Below are 19,587 nucleotides of genomic sequence, written 5' to 3'. Positions count from 1 at the left end.
GTGATGAAGTTGGCTAATAATAAATTTGCAAATGCTTAGGGCTGACCACGGTAATTTCTATTTGGAGGGGTGGGAGGGTAGAAATAGTGTGTGTGGGGAGATATTTTTATTGAGCATGTGAGGATATAAGACATCAAAATCTAAAAAGGAGTATAAATAGTTGAAAAAAATCTATTCTAAGATTATTATCAATTTAAGCAAATTCACAGAGAGATAAGTAGGGTTTGGAGGTTGTCAGTGATTGGCAAAGAGAGGAGGGAGAATTTATTGCTTGACAGTTACAGAGTTCCATTTGGAAAAATTTTGGAACAGATAATGGTAATGGCTGCATAACTGTGTGACTGTAATTAATATCACTGAATTGTAGACTTAAAAATGGTTAAAGGGCACATATCTTATACATGTATTTTGCCATAATAGAAAAATTACTATTAATTTGATTAGTTTTAGTCATGATACTGGTGGCTCAGCTGGTAAAGAATCCACCTGCAATGGGGGAGACCTGGATTTGATCCCTGGGTTGGGAATGTTCCCTGGAGAAGGGAAAGGATACCCACTTCAGTATTTTGGCCTGGAGAATTCCATGGACCATATAGTCCATGAAGTTGCAGAGTCTGACATGACTGAGAAATTTTCACTTTCACTTTCAGTCATGATGTTAAACTCACTTTAAAATTTTTTAAAAAATCAGAGGAGGATGTGAGATAATTTGTACTTATCCATGATTTAAAAAAATAACCCTATGACATATCTAAGCTACCTAGGCAGCAGCACTGGAGTCAAATGAAGTAATCCAAGCTTCAAGGAGGATCCAGACACAGACATCACTAATCACTGCTTCTCACGGTTTTAGAGCTTGGCTCTCATCTGGTTATGATGAGATTTTCTTTTTAAATATATTTAATTATAATGGAATTAGGTCATTTACTATTTTACAATAAAATGACACACTTAAACACACACAGAAAGTCACTGAAAAGCCTGGCATAAAACCAAACATTTCTAACCACCTTGTTTTAAATTTGTCTTCCTTCCTCTGTGTGTGTGTTTCCTTTCAGCTTCTTTTTATTTTTGAATATTATGTGTTTCTTTTGCTTCTATCATATATGGGAGGTGTGCAATTCAAATACAGCTTAGAGGGCCATCAGAGAGCACAGCACTGAAGATCATGCATGGGTCCATACTTTTAAGCTGGAAGGAAGCCATCACTACCCAACTGATCAAATTATAGAAGGATTTTACCACCTGAGAACATCTGATTACTGATATCAAGGAGAACCAATGCTTCTCATTTCAAATCAGGGTGCCAACTCACCCCCTCCACCACCAATAATACCAACAGAACTTTACCGTCACAAGACTTTGATACGGGATTGTATTTGTAGCCTTCAGGGCATTCACATTCAAAGTCTCCTGGGATGTTCTTGCACACAGCTGAGCCACAAATGCTTGGCTTTAAAACGCATTCATCCACATCTACAAATGAAACAAGTATATTAAAAAAAAGTTTTCCCATACCAGAAGACACTAGCAAAGAATCCTTGATTTGTGTTTCCTGGATCTAGTTTCATATATCTAATAAGACAAAAAAGTGGACTGGAAATAGCAAAATATTAAATCTATCATCACATTTTAGTTCACTTAATACAGTTTCTTTCTGCAAATGCATAGGGAATTTGATTGGTGTCTGCTATCTCCTTGTAATCATGTAAAAGAAAAAAAGGCTTTATTTTCTTATCTACCAGGTTACAGTATGAAAATAAATTGAAGAAGAGACTCATATTCTTAACATGTATTCCTAACCACATGTTTCTGAAATACAGTCTTAAAAGCCTATCTACACTGGAAAAAAAAAAAAAAGCTTATTTACTCTGTATTATCACAAATATAAAAAATAGTATAAAAATGAGATGGCTCATCACTCTTACACCTTTCCTTTGGAAATGGACAATAGCTAAATCTGCATACTACTATTACTGCTTAAATTATTCAAGAGTGATTCAAATTTAAAATGGGATTGAGTAAGGTCTTAAACTATTTATGAAGCCACAGCTAATCCAGGATAAACTTTAACATTAAATTAATATTTCAGAAATTTCAAATTGCAACTAGTTACTGAATAACTGCCTGTGAAAAAACCAAGTGACAGAAATAGTTCAACAGAGATATAATTATTATAGTGAACTTTTCTCATCTGTAAAGAAAGCTGAGCACCGAAGAACTGATGCTTTTGAACTGCGGTGTTGGAGAAGACTTGAGAGTCTCCTGGACTGCAAGGAGATCCAACCAGTCCATCCTAAAGGGTATCAGTCCTGAATATTCATTGGAAGGACTGATGCTGAAGCTGAAACTATACTTTGGCCACCCTGATTTGAAACAGTGACTCATTTGAAAACACCCTGATGGTGGGAAAGATTGAAGGCGAGAGGAGAAGGGGATGACAGAGGATGAGATGGTTGGATGGGATTGCTGACTCAATGGACATGAGTTTTAGTAAACTCTGGGAGTTGGTGATTGACAGGGAGGCCTGGGGTGCTGCAGTCCACAGGGTTGCAAAGAGTCGGACAGGACTGAGTGACTGGACTGAGCTAAACTGAACTGAACTTTCTCATCTGTACTTTCTGAGGAAAGACAATGAAATCTAGATTTTCTATTCTAAAAAGCTGATAGTTTTATTTTTCCAAAAATTGGCCAAATTTTCAGACATTTCTCTATTTAAAATAACCTGCACAAAACATAAATGAATCAATTTACTGTGGCAAGTAAATTTTCCTGTATCTTGCTTGTATCAATGTCAATATTCTGGATGTTATGAGGTACTATAATTTTGAAAGTATTCCTGTCTGGGGAAATTGGGTAAAGGTACATGGGATGTCTTTTATTACTTCTTACAACTGCATGTGAATCTATAATTAGTTCAAAAATACTTAATTTTTAAAAAAGAGCTATAAAATCTATATTTTTAACAGGAAGTAAAAACATGACTAAATTTATTTGATTTGAGGCATATTATAAGAACTCCTTTAAATTACATGAGTGTGAGTTATAGTATATACATTTTATGACTCTACACTGACATCTAATGTCTAATGAAAAGTTTTATTCTTGCATTTTTGGAAATTTACTGGCAACTTAATCCCAACCAAATTCACATTTTAAATAAAGGCCCTGTTGTAACAACTGTATATATATTCTTCTACTAGTTTTGTACTTTATTGCTTATATATCGTGAACAAAACACTGTGTAAATGAACCATACAAAAACATATGTACCGATCAACAGAGACACTCATTTCTAAGAGAACTTTTGGTTAATGTGTATTAACTCAGTGGCTAAGGATTAAATTGTTCTTAATTAAAATGTAAATCATAAATTCTTTAGCAGCACAGATTCTTTCAAGTATTTAGATGTTCAAGTACAAATGGGTATTATTTGCTTATGGAATGCATATTGTATCCTTTCATTATGATGATTTTCTGTAACTAGTGTTATAATGATACTGGTATTCTAAATATCTACTCTCAAACACCTTCAAATAGGCAAACAAGAAAGATATATAATCTAAATTGTATAATTGCTCATAAGAAATTGTTAGTTTATGCAGTTCACCTTAAAGTCACTTAACTACACTTTAAATGATATCATAGTAAATGACAGAATGATCTTGGTTCATTTCCAAGGCAAACTATTCAAATCACAGTAATCCAGGTCTATGCTCCAACCACTAATACTGAAGTAGGTGAAGTTGAACAGTTCTATGAAGACCTATAAGACCTTTTAGAACAGCAAATATATATATGTGGACAAGAATGCAAAAGTAGGAAGTCAAGCAATATCTGGAGTAACAGGCAAGTATGGCCTTGAGTACAAAATGAATCAGGGCAAAGGTTAACAGAGGTTTACCAAGAGAACTCACTGGTAATAGCAAACACCCTTTGCCAACAACCCAAGAGACGACTCTACAGGTGGACATAACCAGAAGGTCAATACAAAAATCAGACTGGTCATATTCTTTGCAGCCGAAGATGAAGAAGCTCTATACAGTCAGCAAAAACAAGACCAGGAAATGACCATGACCTCCTTATTGTAAAATTCAGACTTAAATTGAAAAAAGTAGGGAAAACCCCATGGCCATTCAGGTATGGCCTAAATCAAACCCCATTTGATTATACAGTGGAAGTGACAGATTCAAGGGATTAGATTTGATAGACAGAGTGCCTGAAGTACTATGGATGGAGGTTTGTAACATTGTACAGGATGTAGTGATCAAAACCATCCTCAAGAAAAAGAAAGGCAAAAAGGCAAAATGGTTGTCTGAGGAGGCCTTACAAGTAGCTGAGCAAAGAAGAGAAGCAAAAGGAAAAGGAAAAAAGGAAAAATATACCTATTTGAATGCAGAGCTCCAAAGAATAGCAAGAAGAGATTTTTAAAAAGCTTTCTTAAGTGAACAATGCAAAGAAATAGAGAAAAACAATGGAATGGGAAAGACTAGAGATTTCTTCAATAAAATCAGAGACACCTTGGGACTATTTCATGCAAACATGAGCACAATAAAGGACAGAAACAGTATGGACCTAACAAAAGCAAAATATATTAAGAAGAGGTCAGAAGAACTGTACAAGAAAGGTCTTAATTACCAGGATAACCATGATAGGGTGATCAGCTCACCTAGAGCCAGACATCCAGGACAGTGAAGTCAAGCGGGCCTTGGAAAGTATTACTACGAACAAAGCTAGTGGAGGTCATGGAACTCCGGCTGAGCTATTTCAAATCCTAACAGATGATGCTGTGAAAGTGCTGCACTCAATATGCCAGCAAAATTTGGGAAACTTGGCAGCGGCCATAGGATTGGAAAAGGTCAGTTTTCATTTCATCTCAAAAAAGGGAAATGCCAAAGAATGTTCAAACTCTACACAATTGCACTCATTGTACTTGCTAGCAAGGTAATGCTCAAAATCCTTCAAGTTAGGCTCCAACAGTATATGAACTAAGAACTTCCAGATGTACAAGCTGGATTTGGAAAAGGCAGAGGAACCAGAGGGCTTCCCTTGTAGCTCAGTTGGTAAAGAATCTGCCTACAATGCAAGAGACCCGGGTTCAATCCCTGGGTCGGAAGATCCCATGGAGGAGGAAATGGCAACCCACTCCAGTATTCTTGCCTGGAGAATCCTATAGACAGAAGAGCCTGGTGGGTTACAGTCCATGTGTTGGGGTCCTTTAATGGAGTTGACAATAAGAAAGTGAAAGAGAGAGCTGGAGGGAGGGAGGGAGAGAGAGAGAGAGAAAGACATGGGGACCCAAGCTCTGATGGAGCAAAGGTGCTTTAATGATCTTTTTGTGAGTATATATAGACTGTTGTACAAGAAATTTCTTTTGACAATGATAAAGATCAGAAAACTGAGAGGGTAACAGGCAGGAAGGCCAGGGGTCTCCAAACAGAGGAAATAGCCTGCAAGTGTCAGACATTTTTATCTCTCTTAAGCGGCAGGAGGAAACAAACTAGTGATATTTTTTTCCTTCTCTATACAAATTTAAAAGGAGGTTTCTCTTAAAATACTGTGTTGCCATGACACCTAGTTTCACCTGAAGTTAACTATTCTCAAATCTTGAAATAACCAATGCATTTTTTATGGAAATGTTTGTCTTAAGCTATGCTAATGCACCATGCATTTACCCCAAACTCTGTCTTCAAGTTGGTCCTGCCTAATGGCTCAGAACCTACTTGACAAACCAGTATGTTATACTCAGATGTTGTTGCCCTAATCTATGTAAACGAAACCATTTGTATGGTAATCTGTCTTTCTACAAGATTCAAGTTAATCATTTTATGGCCCAGGATGAACCATTTGGTGCCAAGATTATCCCAAAATGCATCTTATGGGTGAGAGGCCTGGTGCCATTCTGACTTTTAAGACATTCCTTTCTTTCATTAACAGACTGCTAGGCACCCCACTCCAGTACTCGCCTGGAGGATCCCATGGACAGAGGAGCCTTATGGGCTGCAGTCCATGGGGTCTCGAAAAGTCGGACACGACTAAGCGACTTCACTTTCACTTTTCACTTTCATGCATTGGAGAAGGAAATGGCAACCCACTCCAGTGTTCTTGCCTGGAGAATCCCAGGGACGGCAGAGCCTGGTGGGCTGCCATTTGTGGGGTCGCACAGAGTTGGACACAACTGAAGCGACTTAGCAGTAGCAGCAGTGACTATATAACATCCAGCTGAAGACTAGCAGGGGCATACTCTTTCTTCCCCCTTCTGATGCCTATGTCAGAAGCTTTCTCTATCTCCTTTATACTTTAATGAAACTTTATCACACAAAGCTCTGAGCAATCAAGCCTCGTCTCTGGCCCCAGACTGAATTCTTCTCCTCCGGGGGCCAAGAATCCCGGCGTGTTTGAGTGATTCAGCAACAACCTTTCAAAACCAAACCTATAGCAACCGTTACCAAGGGAACTAGGGATTAATAATGGTCACAAGGTCAGGAGACAATCCATATCTCAAGAAAGAAAATCGAGACTAAGCAGTTTTGTCCTAAGGAGAATGTTTACTGGAGATTCAAGCCTGTTTCATCCTATGACCTCAGTCCTGGGAGTGGCGTGCCCCTCCACTGGCTTCTGATAACAGAAACTAATAAGGAACAGAAGATTTATGAGAAACAGCACGTAGGAATCCTCCTGTTAAACATTCCCTGACATCCATGGGGTCACAGAGAGTCAGACACAACTGAGTGACTAAACCACCATTTGGAGGAACGAGAGATCAAGTTGCCAACATCCACTGAATCATAGAAAAAGCAAGGGAATTCCAGAAAAACATCCACTTCTGCTTCATTGACTATGCTAAAGCCTTTGACTGTGTGGATCACAACAAACTGTGGAAAATTCTTAAAGAGATGGGAATACCAGATCATCTTCATTACCTCTTGAGAAACCTGTATGCAGGTCAAGAAGCAACAATCAGAATCAGACATAGGACAACAGACTGGTTCCAAATTGGGAAAGGAGTACGTTAAGGCTGTATATTGTCACCCTGCTTACTTAACTTTTATGCAGAGTACATCATGGGAAATGCTAGGCTGGATGAAGCTCAACTTGGATCAAGATTAGGGAGAAATATCAACCTCAGATACACAAATGACACCACCCTAATGGCAGAAAGCCAAGAGGAATTAAAGAGCCTCCTGATGAAGGTGGGGCTTCCCTTGCGGCTCTGGTGGTAAAGAATCTGTCTGCGATGCAAGAGACCTGGATTCAATCCCTGGGTTGGGAAGATCCCCTGGAGAAGGGAAAGGCTACCCACTCCAGTATTCTGGCCTGGAGAATTCCATGGACTGTATAGTCCATGGGGTTGCAAAGAGTCAGATATGCCTGAGTGATTTTCACTGAGCTTCCCTCATAGCTCTGTCAGTAAAGATTCTGCCTGCAGTGTAGGAGACCTGGGTCTGATTCCTGGGTCGGGAAGATCCCCTGGAGAAGGAAATGGCAACCCACTCCAGGCTTCTTGCCTGGAGAATCCCATGGACAGAGGAGCCTGGCAGGCTAGAGTCTGTGGGGTCCAAAGAGCTGGACACGACTTAGTGATTAAACTACTATTACTACTTGATGAAGGTGAAAGAGGAGAGTGAAAAAACTGGCTTAAAACTCCACATTCAAAAAATAAAGATTATGGCATGCATTCCCAACATTCATGGCCAACAGATGGGGAAACGATGGAAACAGTGACAGACTTTATTTTCTTGAGCTCCAAAATCACTTTGGATGGTGACGGTAGTGATGAAGTTAAAAGACACTTGCTCCTTGGAAGAAAAGCTATGACAAACCTAGACAGTGTATTAAAAAGCACAGACCTCACTTTGTTGACAAAGGTCGTCTAGTCAAAGTTATGGTTTTCCAAGTAGTCATGAATAGATGTGAGAGTTGGACCATGAAGGCTGAGCATTGAAGAATTGATGTTTTTGAACTCTGGTGTTGGAGGAGACTCTTGAGAGTCCTTTGGACTGCAAGGCGATCACACCAGTAAATCCTAAAGGAAATCAATCCTGAATATTCACTGGAAGAACTGATGGTGAAGCTGAAGCTCCAATACTTTGGCTACCTGACGTGAAAATCCAATTCACTGGAAAAGACCCTGATGCTGGGAAAGACTGAGGGCAGGAGGAGAAGAGGGTGACAGAGGATGAGGTGGTTGGATGGCATCACCGACTCAATGGGCATGAGTTTGAGCAAACTCTGGGAGATAATAGACAGGGAAGCCTGTCTAGGACCGCAGCTGTGCTGCAGTCCATGGGGTCGCAAAATGTCAGACATGACTGAGCAACTGAACAACAACAGAAAACTCTGCCAATCACTACAGTGCAGTGAAGGACAGACCACTCATTGGATATGAATTCAATTTAAGGATTTACGAAAGCAGACTACGAATAGAGTTGAACAAGATAATTTTACATTTTAACTTACTAAATTTCTTTACCTCATCACAAAAAGAGGAGAAGATGGGGAAGGGTTAGGGAGGAAGAGAGGGAAGAAGAAAGAAAAGAAAGGAAAGAAGAAAAAAAGGGAAGGAAGAAAGAAGAAAGAAAAACTTGCTCCCATTTTCTAAAAGCAGCTCCAGGCTGGAAAATGTCATGTTTAGCTACCCAAATACCTAGCACTTATATCTGAATATTTAGTAAAAGACAGTTAAGCAATCTAATGGAAAAGATATCACGCAGAAAAAAGAAAGGCAAAATTTTGGGGAAAAATATTTCTTGTTTTTTTTTTTTTAATTTATCTATTTATTATTGAAGGATAATTACTTTATAGAATTTTGCTGTTTTCTGTCAAATCTCAACATGAATCAGACATAGGTATATATATATATCCCCTCCCTTTTGAAACTCCCTCCCATCTCCCTCCCCAAACCACCCCTCTAGATTGATACAGAGTCCTTGTTTGAGTTTCCTGAGCCAAACAGCAAATTCCCATTGGCTATCTATTTTACATATGGTAATGTAACTTTCCATGTAATTCTTTCCATACATCTTACCCTCTCCTCCCCTCTCCCCGTGTCCATAAGTCTATTCTCTATGTCTGTTTCTCCATTGTTGCCCTGTAAATAAATTTAAAAAGAAACACACTAGCAAAATGACTTAAAAAGCTAAATTAACTGACAGGAATTATTTAAGTTTGAAATTAAAAAAAAAAAATTTATGACCAGTGATGTGATCTTAAATGTATTAAGAAAAAGAAAAACACCAGAGTTTCATCTTTTTTCAAAAACACAACAGGAAATGAGGTGCAGGATGGAGGGTTTATATTAGAAATTAGAAAGGTATTTCTGACATGGAAATATAAAATACAATGAAAGAAGTTACTAAGGATTGTGGTGATTTATTTGTAAACTGTAGGTCTTATTGAAATAAAGAATATAATAACAATACTATAGAGTCTGGAAGAAATAGGATCAACAATGATTTTGCAAATACTGTAGTATGCGAAGATTTGAATTAAAACTTCACTTTATCACCATATAATGAAATTCTTCATTAAAACACATGCAAGTGCATGTATCAATACACACATACATACACAATAAGAAAACAACAAAATACTCTGAAATAAAAAAATACCCAATCAACAATAAACTAAAGCCAGTCTCACAGAATCACAGGCTTTAAGGTGGATAATAATGTATACTTATTATAAACACTTAAAACTCAAAGAGTTTTCCATGAATTTCCTGGGGAAATTCCTCTAACTGAATTTTTGCTCTTACACAGTAAATGCCTTTTTTTGTTCTACCTTTTTACTCTTACCTTTGCAGTCCTTTTTATTTGAAAGCATAACAAAACCATTTTTACAGGAACAGTGGTAACTTCCAGGTGTGTTTTCACAAACCTGGCTGCAACCTCCATTTACATTTATGGGATCTTTGCATTCATTTATATCTGAAAGGAGAAAACAGAGTACTTTCAAAGTAATAAAGCCTTCTGAGAACTTTTCAGGAAGTCAATTCAGATTGGGTATGTCATACACACTCATACCAGCTGGGTATGTTATACATACCAGATTCACACTTTTCTCCTTGCCAACCTGATTTACAAACGCAAGTGAATGTCGCTTGGCCATCTTTGCAGGTCATATATCCATCTTCATTGCATGGCAGAGGATTACACTGGTCTGGAATGGCTAAAGGAAATACATATCTATTTAATTTTTATAACACACCACAGTACAATAGAAATTTATGTCCTTTAATACAAATCTCATGAACAAAGTCTATGGTATATGGGAAAAAATACTACTGAGTTCTTCAAATACTTTTTTTAAGAAGAAAAGTGGATCTATTAAACTTTTATAATTATTTCTGCAAAAGAAAGCTAATTTTTGCTTAAATCCATTCTTTTTTAAAAAATAATTTTATTTATTTATTTATTTTTGGCTCTGCTGGATCTTCCTTGCTGAGCTCGGACCTTTTTCTAGGTGCTGGGAGCAGCAGCTACTCTCTAGTTGTGTCTCCCAGGCTTCTCATTGCAGTGGCTTCTCTAGTTGCAGGGCACAGACTCTATTGTGAGCTTCAGTAGTTGCAGTTTCCAGGCTCTAGAGCACAAACTCAATAGTTGTGGTGCACAGGCTTAGCTGCTTCTTGCATGTGGGATCCTTCTGGATCAGGGATCGAACCTTTATCTCTAGCATTGGCAGGAGGATTCTTTACTACCGAGCCACCAGGGAAGCCCCATAACTACTTTTATGTTTGCAAATATACACAATAGTTAATAACTGCAATTTAATATTCTTTTTACATATTACCTTATTTGAGCCTTAAAACAATTTCATGAGGTAGGCAATGAAATTATTCAGAACCAATAGAAAAATTTGAGTCTTCCAACTTGGGATAACATAGAATAACAGAGGGCCTTCCCTGATGGCTCAGACTGTAAAGAATCCACCCACGATGCAGGAGACCTGGGTTCGATCCTTGGCTTGGGAAGATCCCCTGGAGTAGGGAATGGCAACCCACGCCAGTATTCTTGTCTGGAGAATCCCCATGGAAAGAGGAGCCTGGTGGGCTACAGACCATGGGGTCTCAAAGAGTCAGACATGACTGAGCGACTAAGCACAGTACGGAATAACAAAGACCAGATTTATTCTCCTGCTTTAAATAAACAGAACTCTAGTCAAATGGTTTCCAGACATTGGGCAACAGGCAGCAGAATACTGTGATTTTTAAGGCAAGGATATTTCTTTCATAAAATGTCACAGCACTTTATCACTATCTTAAATGATACACCCATTTATTTCTTGATTTATTTATGGTCTCTCTCGCCTCACTAGACACTGCAATGGTTCCTGGCTCCTGCATATTCCCGCACCTGTTTCTCCAGCCTTCCTAGCCAACGCTGAAAATTCCTTTCATCTTTCCTTGACATTTTCCTTAAGTTAGCAAAGCAAACTGTTAACTGCAAAAAAACACTTTTTTAAAATTTAACTAAAATCTAATCACTGAACTTTTCAAAAAATGTCCTCATAAAAGCAAGTTTTATGAAAATTAGCAATTTATTAGTTATGTGTGTGTGTTTAGTTGCTCAGTCGTGTCTGACTCTTTGTGACTGCATGGATTATAGCCTACCAGGCTCCTCTGCCCATGGGAATTCTCCAGGCAAGAATACTGGCGTGGGTTGCCATTTCCTCCTCCAGGGGATCTTCCCGACCCAGGGATCAAACCCACATCTCTTGCATCTCCTGCATAGGCAGGTGGATTCTGTACCACTGGGATATCTGGGAAGTCCAGATATTAGTTAAAAGAATAGAAAACAGGTTAATCAAGAAATTATAAAATTATTTTTCTGTCCTTGGGTAAATTTAAAAAATAAAGTATGAATTAAATATACATGTTCAAGCACACTGTTTTACTTGTGACGTTACAGCTAATTTTGAATTACAGAAAGTGCAGTTAAGTGAATATCTCAATAGTACCAATGCTGCATGTAAAATATTCACTGGACAAACATCCCAATTTACATGTTTCAATTTCACCTTTGTCTCTGCATGTCAGGAAATTGATAAACTAGAGACAAATAATCTACCAGATTTATCAGTAGGCCTTATGTGAACTTCAGAGGTTAAAGGCTAATTTGATATCACAATATTTTACACATTTATATCCACATTTATACCAAATGTGGTATACCAATAATATATCAATATTTCTACATTTCCTCATTTATACCAAAAGTCAGAAAAATAAATGTGGCTTCCCTGTGAGCTATTAGTCAACTGTAACATTTGGTCATAAGTACATGATTATGCAACAACAGTCAAAAAGCTCTTGGGAATAAAATTCTGAAGCCAATGATGTAAAGCTTGGCAAATAAGGACCACACTTCAATTTAAAAGTTAGCTAGAAAATTCATTTTAAGCAGCATTTACATCTAAAAACACATTCCTTCAGGGAGTTCCCATGCAGTCCAGTGGTTAGGGATCTTCCTTGCTGTGACCTGGGTTCAATCCCTGGTGGGGGAACTCAGGTCCCACAAGCTGTGCAACATGGCCAAAAAGAAGAAAAGAATTCATCTTGTATATTTCTGATACATACAAATATGTATGTATATGATATGATATATGATATCATATAAGTTATATGATACTTAAAAGTTTACACTAAGTAAATAATAAACAAATAAACACTGAAAGAAATAATTATTTGGCCAATTTAACCCAGTGCTAGAGCCATGTGGCATACCCCCACCCAAAAAAAAACACTATTCCTTAAATGTATTTTGAGAAAACCTCCTTACTTGGCCTACAGCCAGCCCTTCAAGGGCTCATTTGTTGGTTTTGAAACAGTAGTTGTATTTATATGGGTGTACTTTACTTGCAGGTTTTTGTCGTTTTGTTTTTTAAACTGATGGTAGAAGTGTTTACCATTGACACAGCTCCTCAGGTCAGGGTAAGCATTAGTTGACAGACGAGCAGTAGTGAATAATCCAGCTCTGAAAGAGCCAAGACAACCTGTAAAACACAAACAAGTGTCATCTTAGAGCTTATACACTAAACTTGATCTGAAATCATGGTGGAAATTATCCAGAGCAGTAGGATATTTATGCTTCTGTGTATAGACATGATTCAGCAATCAAAATGTCAATCCTAAATGTCTCCATCCACCTTTTTGAAAAATCAAAAATCTACAAGCAAGACTGCAATATATACACAATCATGAAAAACATATTTATAGAAGCTTCTCTTTAGAAAAGAGCCTTAAAGCCAGAAGGGGAAAACATCTTGGATTAGCAAAGAAATTTATTGCCACATAAATCTATGTTCTTAATTCTGTAGCAGAGACCTGAAGTTACCCTCAAATCTGTAGACCAGAGCCTAATTTAGAAATTGCCTATTATTAAGTGAATAGAATGAGTTAGTGTTTCTGGTTGTTGCAGGCAACTTCTAATTCTTCCAATGCTGCATAGAGATTAACAAAATAATGTTTGTATAATGCCTCAATATTACAAAGCACGTTTACTTTATTCATTTTTTTTCTCAATACAACTTTGTGAAATTAGATTCAGCAATCTGGCAGAAATAAGATGAAAAACAGAAAGAAAATACGTGTGGACTTTAACCAGGGGTCATTTAAGACCAACAACATAACATGTCTTAACAGCCACTGAAGACAACATTGTATATGTTAGTTCATTGAACAGATAGTTGTAAGTGCTCAGTTGCTAAGTTGTGTCTCTTTGCAACCACATGGACTGTAGCCCACCAGCCTCCTGTCCATAGGATTTCCCAGGACAGGTATAGACAGTCACTAACCTACTAAAAAGGTGGTGTTTTGGTCATCTTTTGCTGAGTAAAGACTCCCCAAATTAGTGGCTTATAAAATAATCATTTTATATTATTTATGATCTATGTATCAAATATTTAGAAAGGGTTTATTTACTTAAACTGTCTGTCTCTGCTGCACACAGGACCAGTCAGGGTGGCTGGGGCTGGAAGATCCACTTTCTGGATGACTTTTCACTCACATGTTTAACAGCGCAGGCTTCTTGGCATCTCTGTCTCCACACGGTATATGCCATGCTTCAGGGCTTCTCCACATGGTTGCGTTTCCCTGAGTACGCAGTCCTAAAGTGGCACTGCTTTCGTGGTACTTAGCTTCCAAGAGGAAGAAGAAAGAAGCTGCCAGGCCAGTTAAGAGGCGCTGTGTCCCTTCCATCATAGTCTATTGATCAAAGCAGTCTCAGGGTCCACCCAGATTTGGGGGAGGGGGAAAAGGATAGATTTCACATGGTGACGGGAAAGTGGCAAGATGACATTGCAGAAGAATATGTGAGATGGGAAATATTTTTGCAGTCATCTTTGGAGAACACAGTTTATTACAGATGGGTGCAAAGGCTCATTTGAAGTCTGTGTATATATTCCTTTCTTACTGCTTTTGTGACAAATCATCACAATCTCACCAACTCAAAATAACACAAATTTATTTTCTTACAGTTACAGGGATCAGAAGCCTAAAATTAAGGTGTTGGTAGGGCTGCGTTCCTTCTAAAGACTCTAAGGGAGAATCTATTTCCTCTGTTTTTTCAGCTTCCACAAGCTACCTGCATTCCTTGGCTCATGGCTCTAACCTCGTATCATTCTCAACTCTTGCTTTATTGTCATATATCTTACTACAAACTCTGATCTCCTGCCTCCCTTATATAAGAATGTTTATAATTACACTGAATAATGTTCTCATCTCAAGATCCTTAACTTAAATCTTCAAAGACAACAATTAAGGTAACATTCAGAGGTTCTAAGGATAGGATATGAACATCTTTGAAGGTGGGTGGTCACTATTTAGCCTACCAAGGTAGGTTATAATATTTTCCCAAAAAAACAATAGTTTATACTTACATTGTAGTCTTCCTGGAGACCCAATGAGATCTAGGCAATCTTAGGTCCTGAGTATTCTTTCCCTGAATTCATTTGTTCCTCCTCTTGAATCACCCACTCCCAGAATTATCTTATAGTGTGAACATTTCATTAGGATTCTGGCTTGTAAGAAAGCCTCATTTTGCAGTTCTGGACAAATCTGACAGCCAAAATTCGAAACCCTTAAGCTAGAGGTTCAGGTGAAATGCTTCATATGGTGATTAGGACACCGGGCCAGACTACAAAGTACGTTTAACCCATAAACCACCTTATATACGAGTGCATACTAATACACTGATAACATTTTTTTGGAATTTTTTTGCTAATTTTTTTAGAAGAACAGTGTGAAGAGTGAGCTGCATGGTTACTCAAAGCAGTGTAATCCTACCCCTTACTTTCCCATTTCTCTTTCTTGTTGTCCAACAGGAATGCAGGAAGTGGGAGAGAGTGAATGGGTAGAGAGGTGAGAACTGGAGAGAGATCGTCTTAGCTTTTGTAGCCTGAAGCAGAAGCTCTCCCAAGAATTGGAATTAGGAATAGAAACTTGGGCCATCCTGGAGGAAAGCCTGAGAGAGAGGCACTTTCAGGAGAGGTTCCAGTGGTCAGGACAGAACGCACTAGAAAGAAATCTTGGTTCTAGACTATGACAGCTCCTATACCCATATTGTCATACGATTATCTTTTGTAACATTTTATGATTATATTTTATTTTAGAATCTTTATTTTATGATTATAAATCCAGTCTACTTGGGTTTATAGTAGTTCCCCCCTTTAACCTACATTTTGTGTTTTGGTAGTTCTTCTTTCCCTTTTTTTCTTTTTCCTTGTTTATTCTTGCTGGAGGTTCATCTAATTTACTTTCCTTACTTTGCCTTTTCAAAGAATGAGATTTTCTACTATTAATCCTCTCTTTGTTTTCCATTTACTTCTATCCCTATTTTTGTTATTTTCTTATTTTTTGTTGTTACTCAGGGTTTTCTCTGTTGTATTTTTAAAAATTTGCTTGATTTGAATGCTCACGTTCTTTTGAAAATACCCACTGTGTCCTCTTACCACTGCCTCAGAAGTCAGCACCCCAGGTCTCCACACACACATAGTGGGTCAGGCCGCCTTCAGTCTATCCGTGGACTGCTCACATTTCCTGACCTTTTTTCATTATATTTTGTTATTATTAGCACCTGGAATAGCTATTGCTTCTTTTGAGATGATTTTAAGAGAAGTCAGCAGTTTGAACTAATCCACCAGTTGGGCAAGAACTAAAAAATAAAAGCTATTTCTGATGTTTACATTTTGGCTCAGAATGTAGCATTCTTCCCAAGAAGTTTTTCTCTCATAAATTTAATCATCCATTTTATCCGGTGATATTTTACAGGCCTACACAGATGGCAGAGTTGTTTACTCTATTTTCTAAGGAAAAGAACACAAGTTAAAAACTTACCTTTATATAATGAAGCCCTGAGTATTTTTGCCCAAATTCCATGTTTTCAGTGCATTGCATGGAGGATGTGGATAGACTAATATGTTTCCTGAACTCTTACAACTCTAAATCCAAATACTGTCCAAAAAATATGTAATAGTGATCTAATTTCTTGGGTGACATTATCTTACTGTAAGGAGTTCCCAGCATGAGCTGTGATAATTAGTGAAATTACTATTAAGTTTACCAGAGACAGGATTATAAACATTTCTTTTTTCCCATTTAGGAACACTGGCCTACAAAATATACACATCAAATGACAAAAAGGTTTTAATTAAGGTAGAGCATTTCTGTTCTCAACAGTGGAATTCATCACATATAACTAAATAAAGACCAAAATATAAAATGTGAATCAAAAATAAGTCATAGTAAAAAAGGCCATACTTTTTTTTTCAACTATATAAATCAGTTGAATTATACTTTATATTTGAAGAAAGTTCGACATAATTTTTAAAAATCTATCTAATTCATGTGTTTATTTGGTATTCCCAATAGCTCTGAAGTTAGAAAATAAAGTTATAACATAATATAATACAGAAATTAAAAAGTTAAATAAATTGCCCAATCTGATACAGCAGAAACTTTTAGGTCTGAGACTACAGTCCACATCATATTATTATTATTTTTCTTAGGACTTCGGCTTTTCTATTACACTGCCAAATAAGATAGGGAAAGAAAAGTGAAAGTTGGGTACATGTCTTTAAATAAAAGGACAGCAAGGATAGCAAATCTGCATACAGAATGAGATCTTACTCCCAAGGCTAATGAAATTATATGGGGTGGAATATATATAAATGGGGGATTGGACTTCATCATAGTTAAGTTTCTATCATTTCTAAGATAACATGATTGAGATCTTTTAAACTTACCTAAATATTTTGGATAAAAATATTCCTAGAAAAAAAGAAAAGAAAAAATATAACAAAGGTAAATTTCACTATAAAGTTAATATTTAATTTTAAACCATGTTTTTATATTAAAGATGCAATAAATTACATATAACTGTCATTTTCACATTACAGTATAACATTTTTTCTATAATAAAAGGTATACCAGAAGTATATGGCTAATAGCATTAAGCCAATAAAATGCTTTTAGGCTTAAAGCAATACTGATCAATTAAATCATTCTTCAAAGACTTCTAAAATGAAAACAGGTTCCACTGAAGATGTTAAATATCACTACATATGCCCCCTTTTTGTAAATCCTTTAATTTTTCCATGATGATTAGATACCCATTTGATATATTTGACATCATGTTGATTACACACATACTAGATTAATTGCTGAATAACATAATTTGAATTGAAGTGGTCATTTATCTCTTAGCATCTTATGTACATGTCATACCTTACTTATAAACTGGTGATGTACCAAGAAATTTTTCTGTAACTCAGTCATTTGGACTAAGGAATACACTTTACCAAAAGGAGAAAAATGTTAACAGTGATTTTCTGATGGAAAGGAACCCAGGCTGGTTCACAAAAGCCTTCTTAAGCCATAAAATATCTAATGCGCAGCACTAATAGCATAAGAACTCCTCATGAGAAACTAATGTTTCTACACAAAAACAACCTCAAATACAGAGCATAACTTTCATCCAGGATACAATTAAAGCCCTTATTCCTTCCTCCTCTCACATATAAACCTACACAACACGTATCTACTAATTTCTAAGAATGAGATCCAACCACTAAGCAGTTCAGACACTGATATTGTCTTTTATAGCAGCGGTCCCCAAATCTTTTTGGCACCAGGGACTGGTTTCATGGAAGACAATTTTTATTCCAGACCAAGGGAATGGGGATGGTTTCAGGATGACTCAAATGTATTATGTTTATTGTGCATTTTATTTCCATTATTATTACTTCAGTTCTACCTCTGATCGTCAGGCATTAGATCCCAGAGGCTGGGAAAAAGCCAGGACGTAGGTAATGAGGAATGGGTTCAACATGAGATAATGTAATGGGAAAGGACTATATCAGGGACAATGGGGAGAGAAGCAAGAAGGTGGTGACTGGGCGTCTGGACTAGGGTTTGAGGGATGCAGACAGGGAGTGTTTGGAAAAGGAAAGAAAGTGAGAAACAATAACAAATGCTTTTTCTTTCATTTCTCCCATTTCTTCCTCTCTTCCACTCTCACCATCATCTCTCTTTTTCTTCTATCCGTAACACCATTATCAGAATGAGTGGAAGAGGACAAGCACATAAATGAGTTTCTTTTCTCCACTGTTTCTCTCCCCTCCACATGTCTTCTGTCTCATTCCCCATTTGCTACTCAGAGGCTAAACTATGAGAACATATTTAGTGTTAGAAATACATGCTTAAGTACTGATGGGTGATATAATAAAATGAAATCTTGGGCACGCAGGCTTGTCTTAAAATGTTCTGGCAAAACAAACAAAAATTAGAGTGAGTTGGGTACACAATAGGCAGAACAAGAATAGCAGATGGTTGATAATCACTGAAAAGGGAAGGAGTCCCTACTTTGGGAAATAGTTTCAATTTCCATAATAAAAAGAAACATTTATGTATATGTGTATTTGTGTATTTGCTTCCTATACAATAATAGTACACTGTTACCTTGTGCGAAATAAAATATTTTTGCCTTGTCAATTGCTTTTCCACAAAAGACAGCAAAACTAAGAGAAACATTTGATTTCAAACTTGGAGAGTGTTAAAAATGAATACCTTAGGGAAAATTCCCTTTGAACCTATTAGAGTATGTGGAGGTAAGAGGATTAAAGGGTAATCCCAGAAAACATAAGTTATTACTGTCCTGGACAAGTTCTTTCACAATAGACAAATGGTTCCTGCTTGTTACTGCTTATCTAGTCTCATGGTCCCAGGAGCTAAGTCAGAAGTAAAGGAGGTATTTTGAAGATACATATGCAGATACATATGCCTCCCTCGTTTCCTTTTGGATACACAGTTCATTCGGGAAAAAAATCTAGGGTAACCCCAAAGGTCATCAAATTTTAATTCTCAAGGTCACCCTCATCCTAATTCTTAGAGGCACTATTTATATTCTTGCTACACACAGAACAAGTTAGAGAAAGGCTTCTCTAGGAGAACTGGGGGGCTAAAGATCAGCTCTAAGGGTCTCTTATTTCTGTAAGATATTTAGGGATCTTTATAGTTTTCTAGACTAACTTGGAAAAATGTATGCACTAAAGATATACATTCTACCCCTGGGATTATCAATGATTTAAAGT

At 37.2% G+C, this 19,587-nt stretch overlaps 1 protein-coding gene across 1 annotated transcript in view; it reads right to left on the bottom strand.

Moving 5' to 3' along the window:
- Nucleotides 1-19,587, bottom strand: part of PROS1 (protein S) — a 69,375-nt gene that overhangs the window by 24,603 nt on the left and 25,185 nt on the right. Inside the window, exons 3-7 of the mRNA XM_040226801.1 lie at nucleotides 17,242-17,266; nucleotides 12,907-12,993; nucleotides 10,048-10,170; nucleotides 9,798-9,929; nucleotides 1,351-1,476 (exon numbers count right to left, since the gene is read on the bottom strand). Coding sequence (XP_040082735.1) covers nucleotides 1,351-1,476; nucleotides 9,798-9,929; nucleotides 10,048-10,170; nucleotides 12,907-12,993; nucleotides 17,242-17,266 — 493 coding nt within the window. The remainder of the gene's footprint in view (nucleotides 1-1,350; nucleotides 1,477-9,797; nucleotides 9,930-10,047; nucleotides 10,171-12,906; nucleotides 12,994-17,241; nucleotides 17,267-19,587) is intronic.

Source organism: Oryx dammah, unplaced genomic scaffold (assembly GCF_014754425.2).
Source record: "Oryx dammah isolate SB20612 unplaced genomic scaffold, SCBI_Odam_1.1 HiC_scaffold_2, whole genome shotgun sequence".
Classification (NCBI taxonomy): Eukaryota; Metazoa; Chordata; class Mammalia; order Artiodactyla; family Bovidae; genus Oryx; species Oryx dammah.
This window is presented reverse-complemented; position numbering and strand designations above follow the sequence as displayed.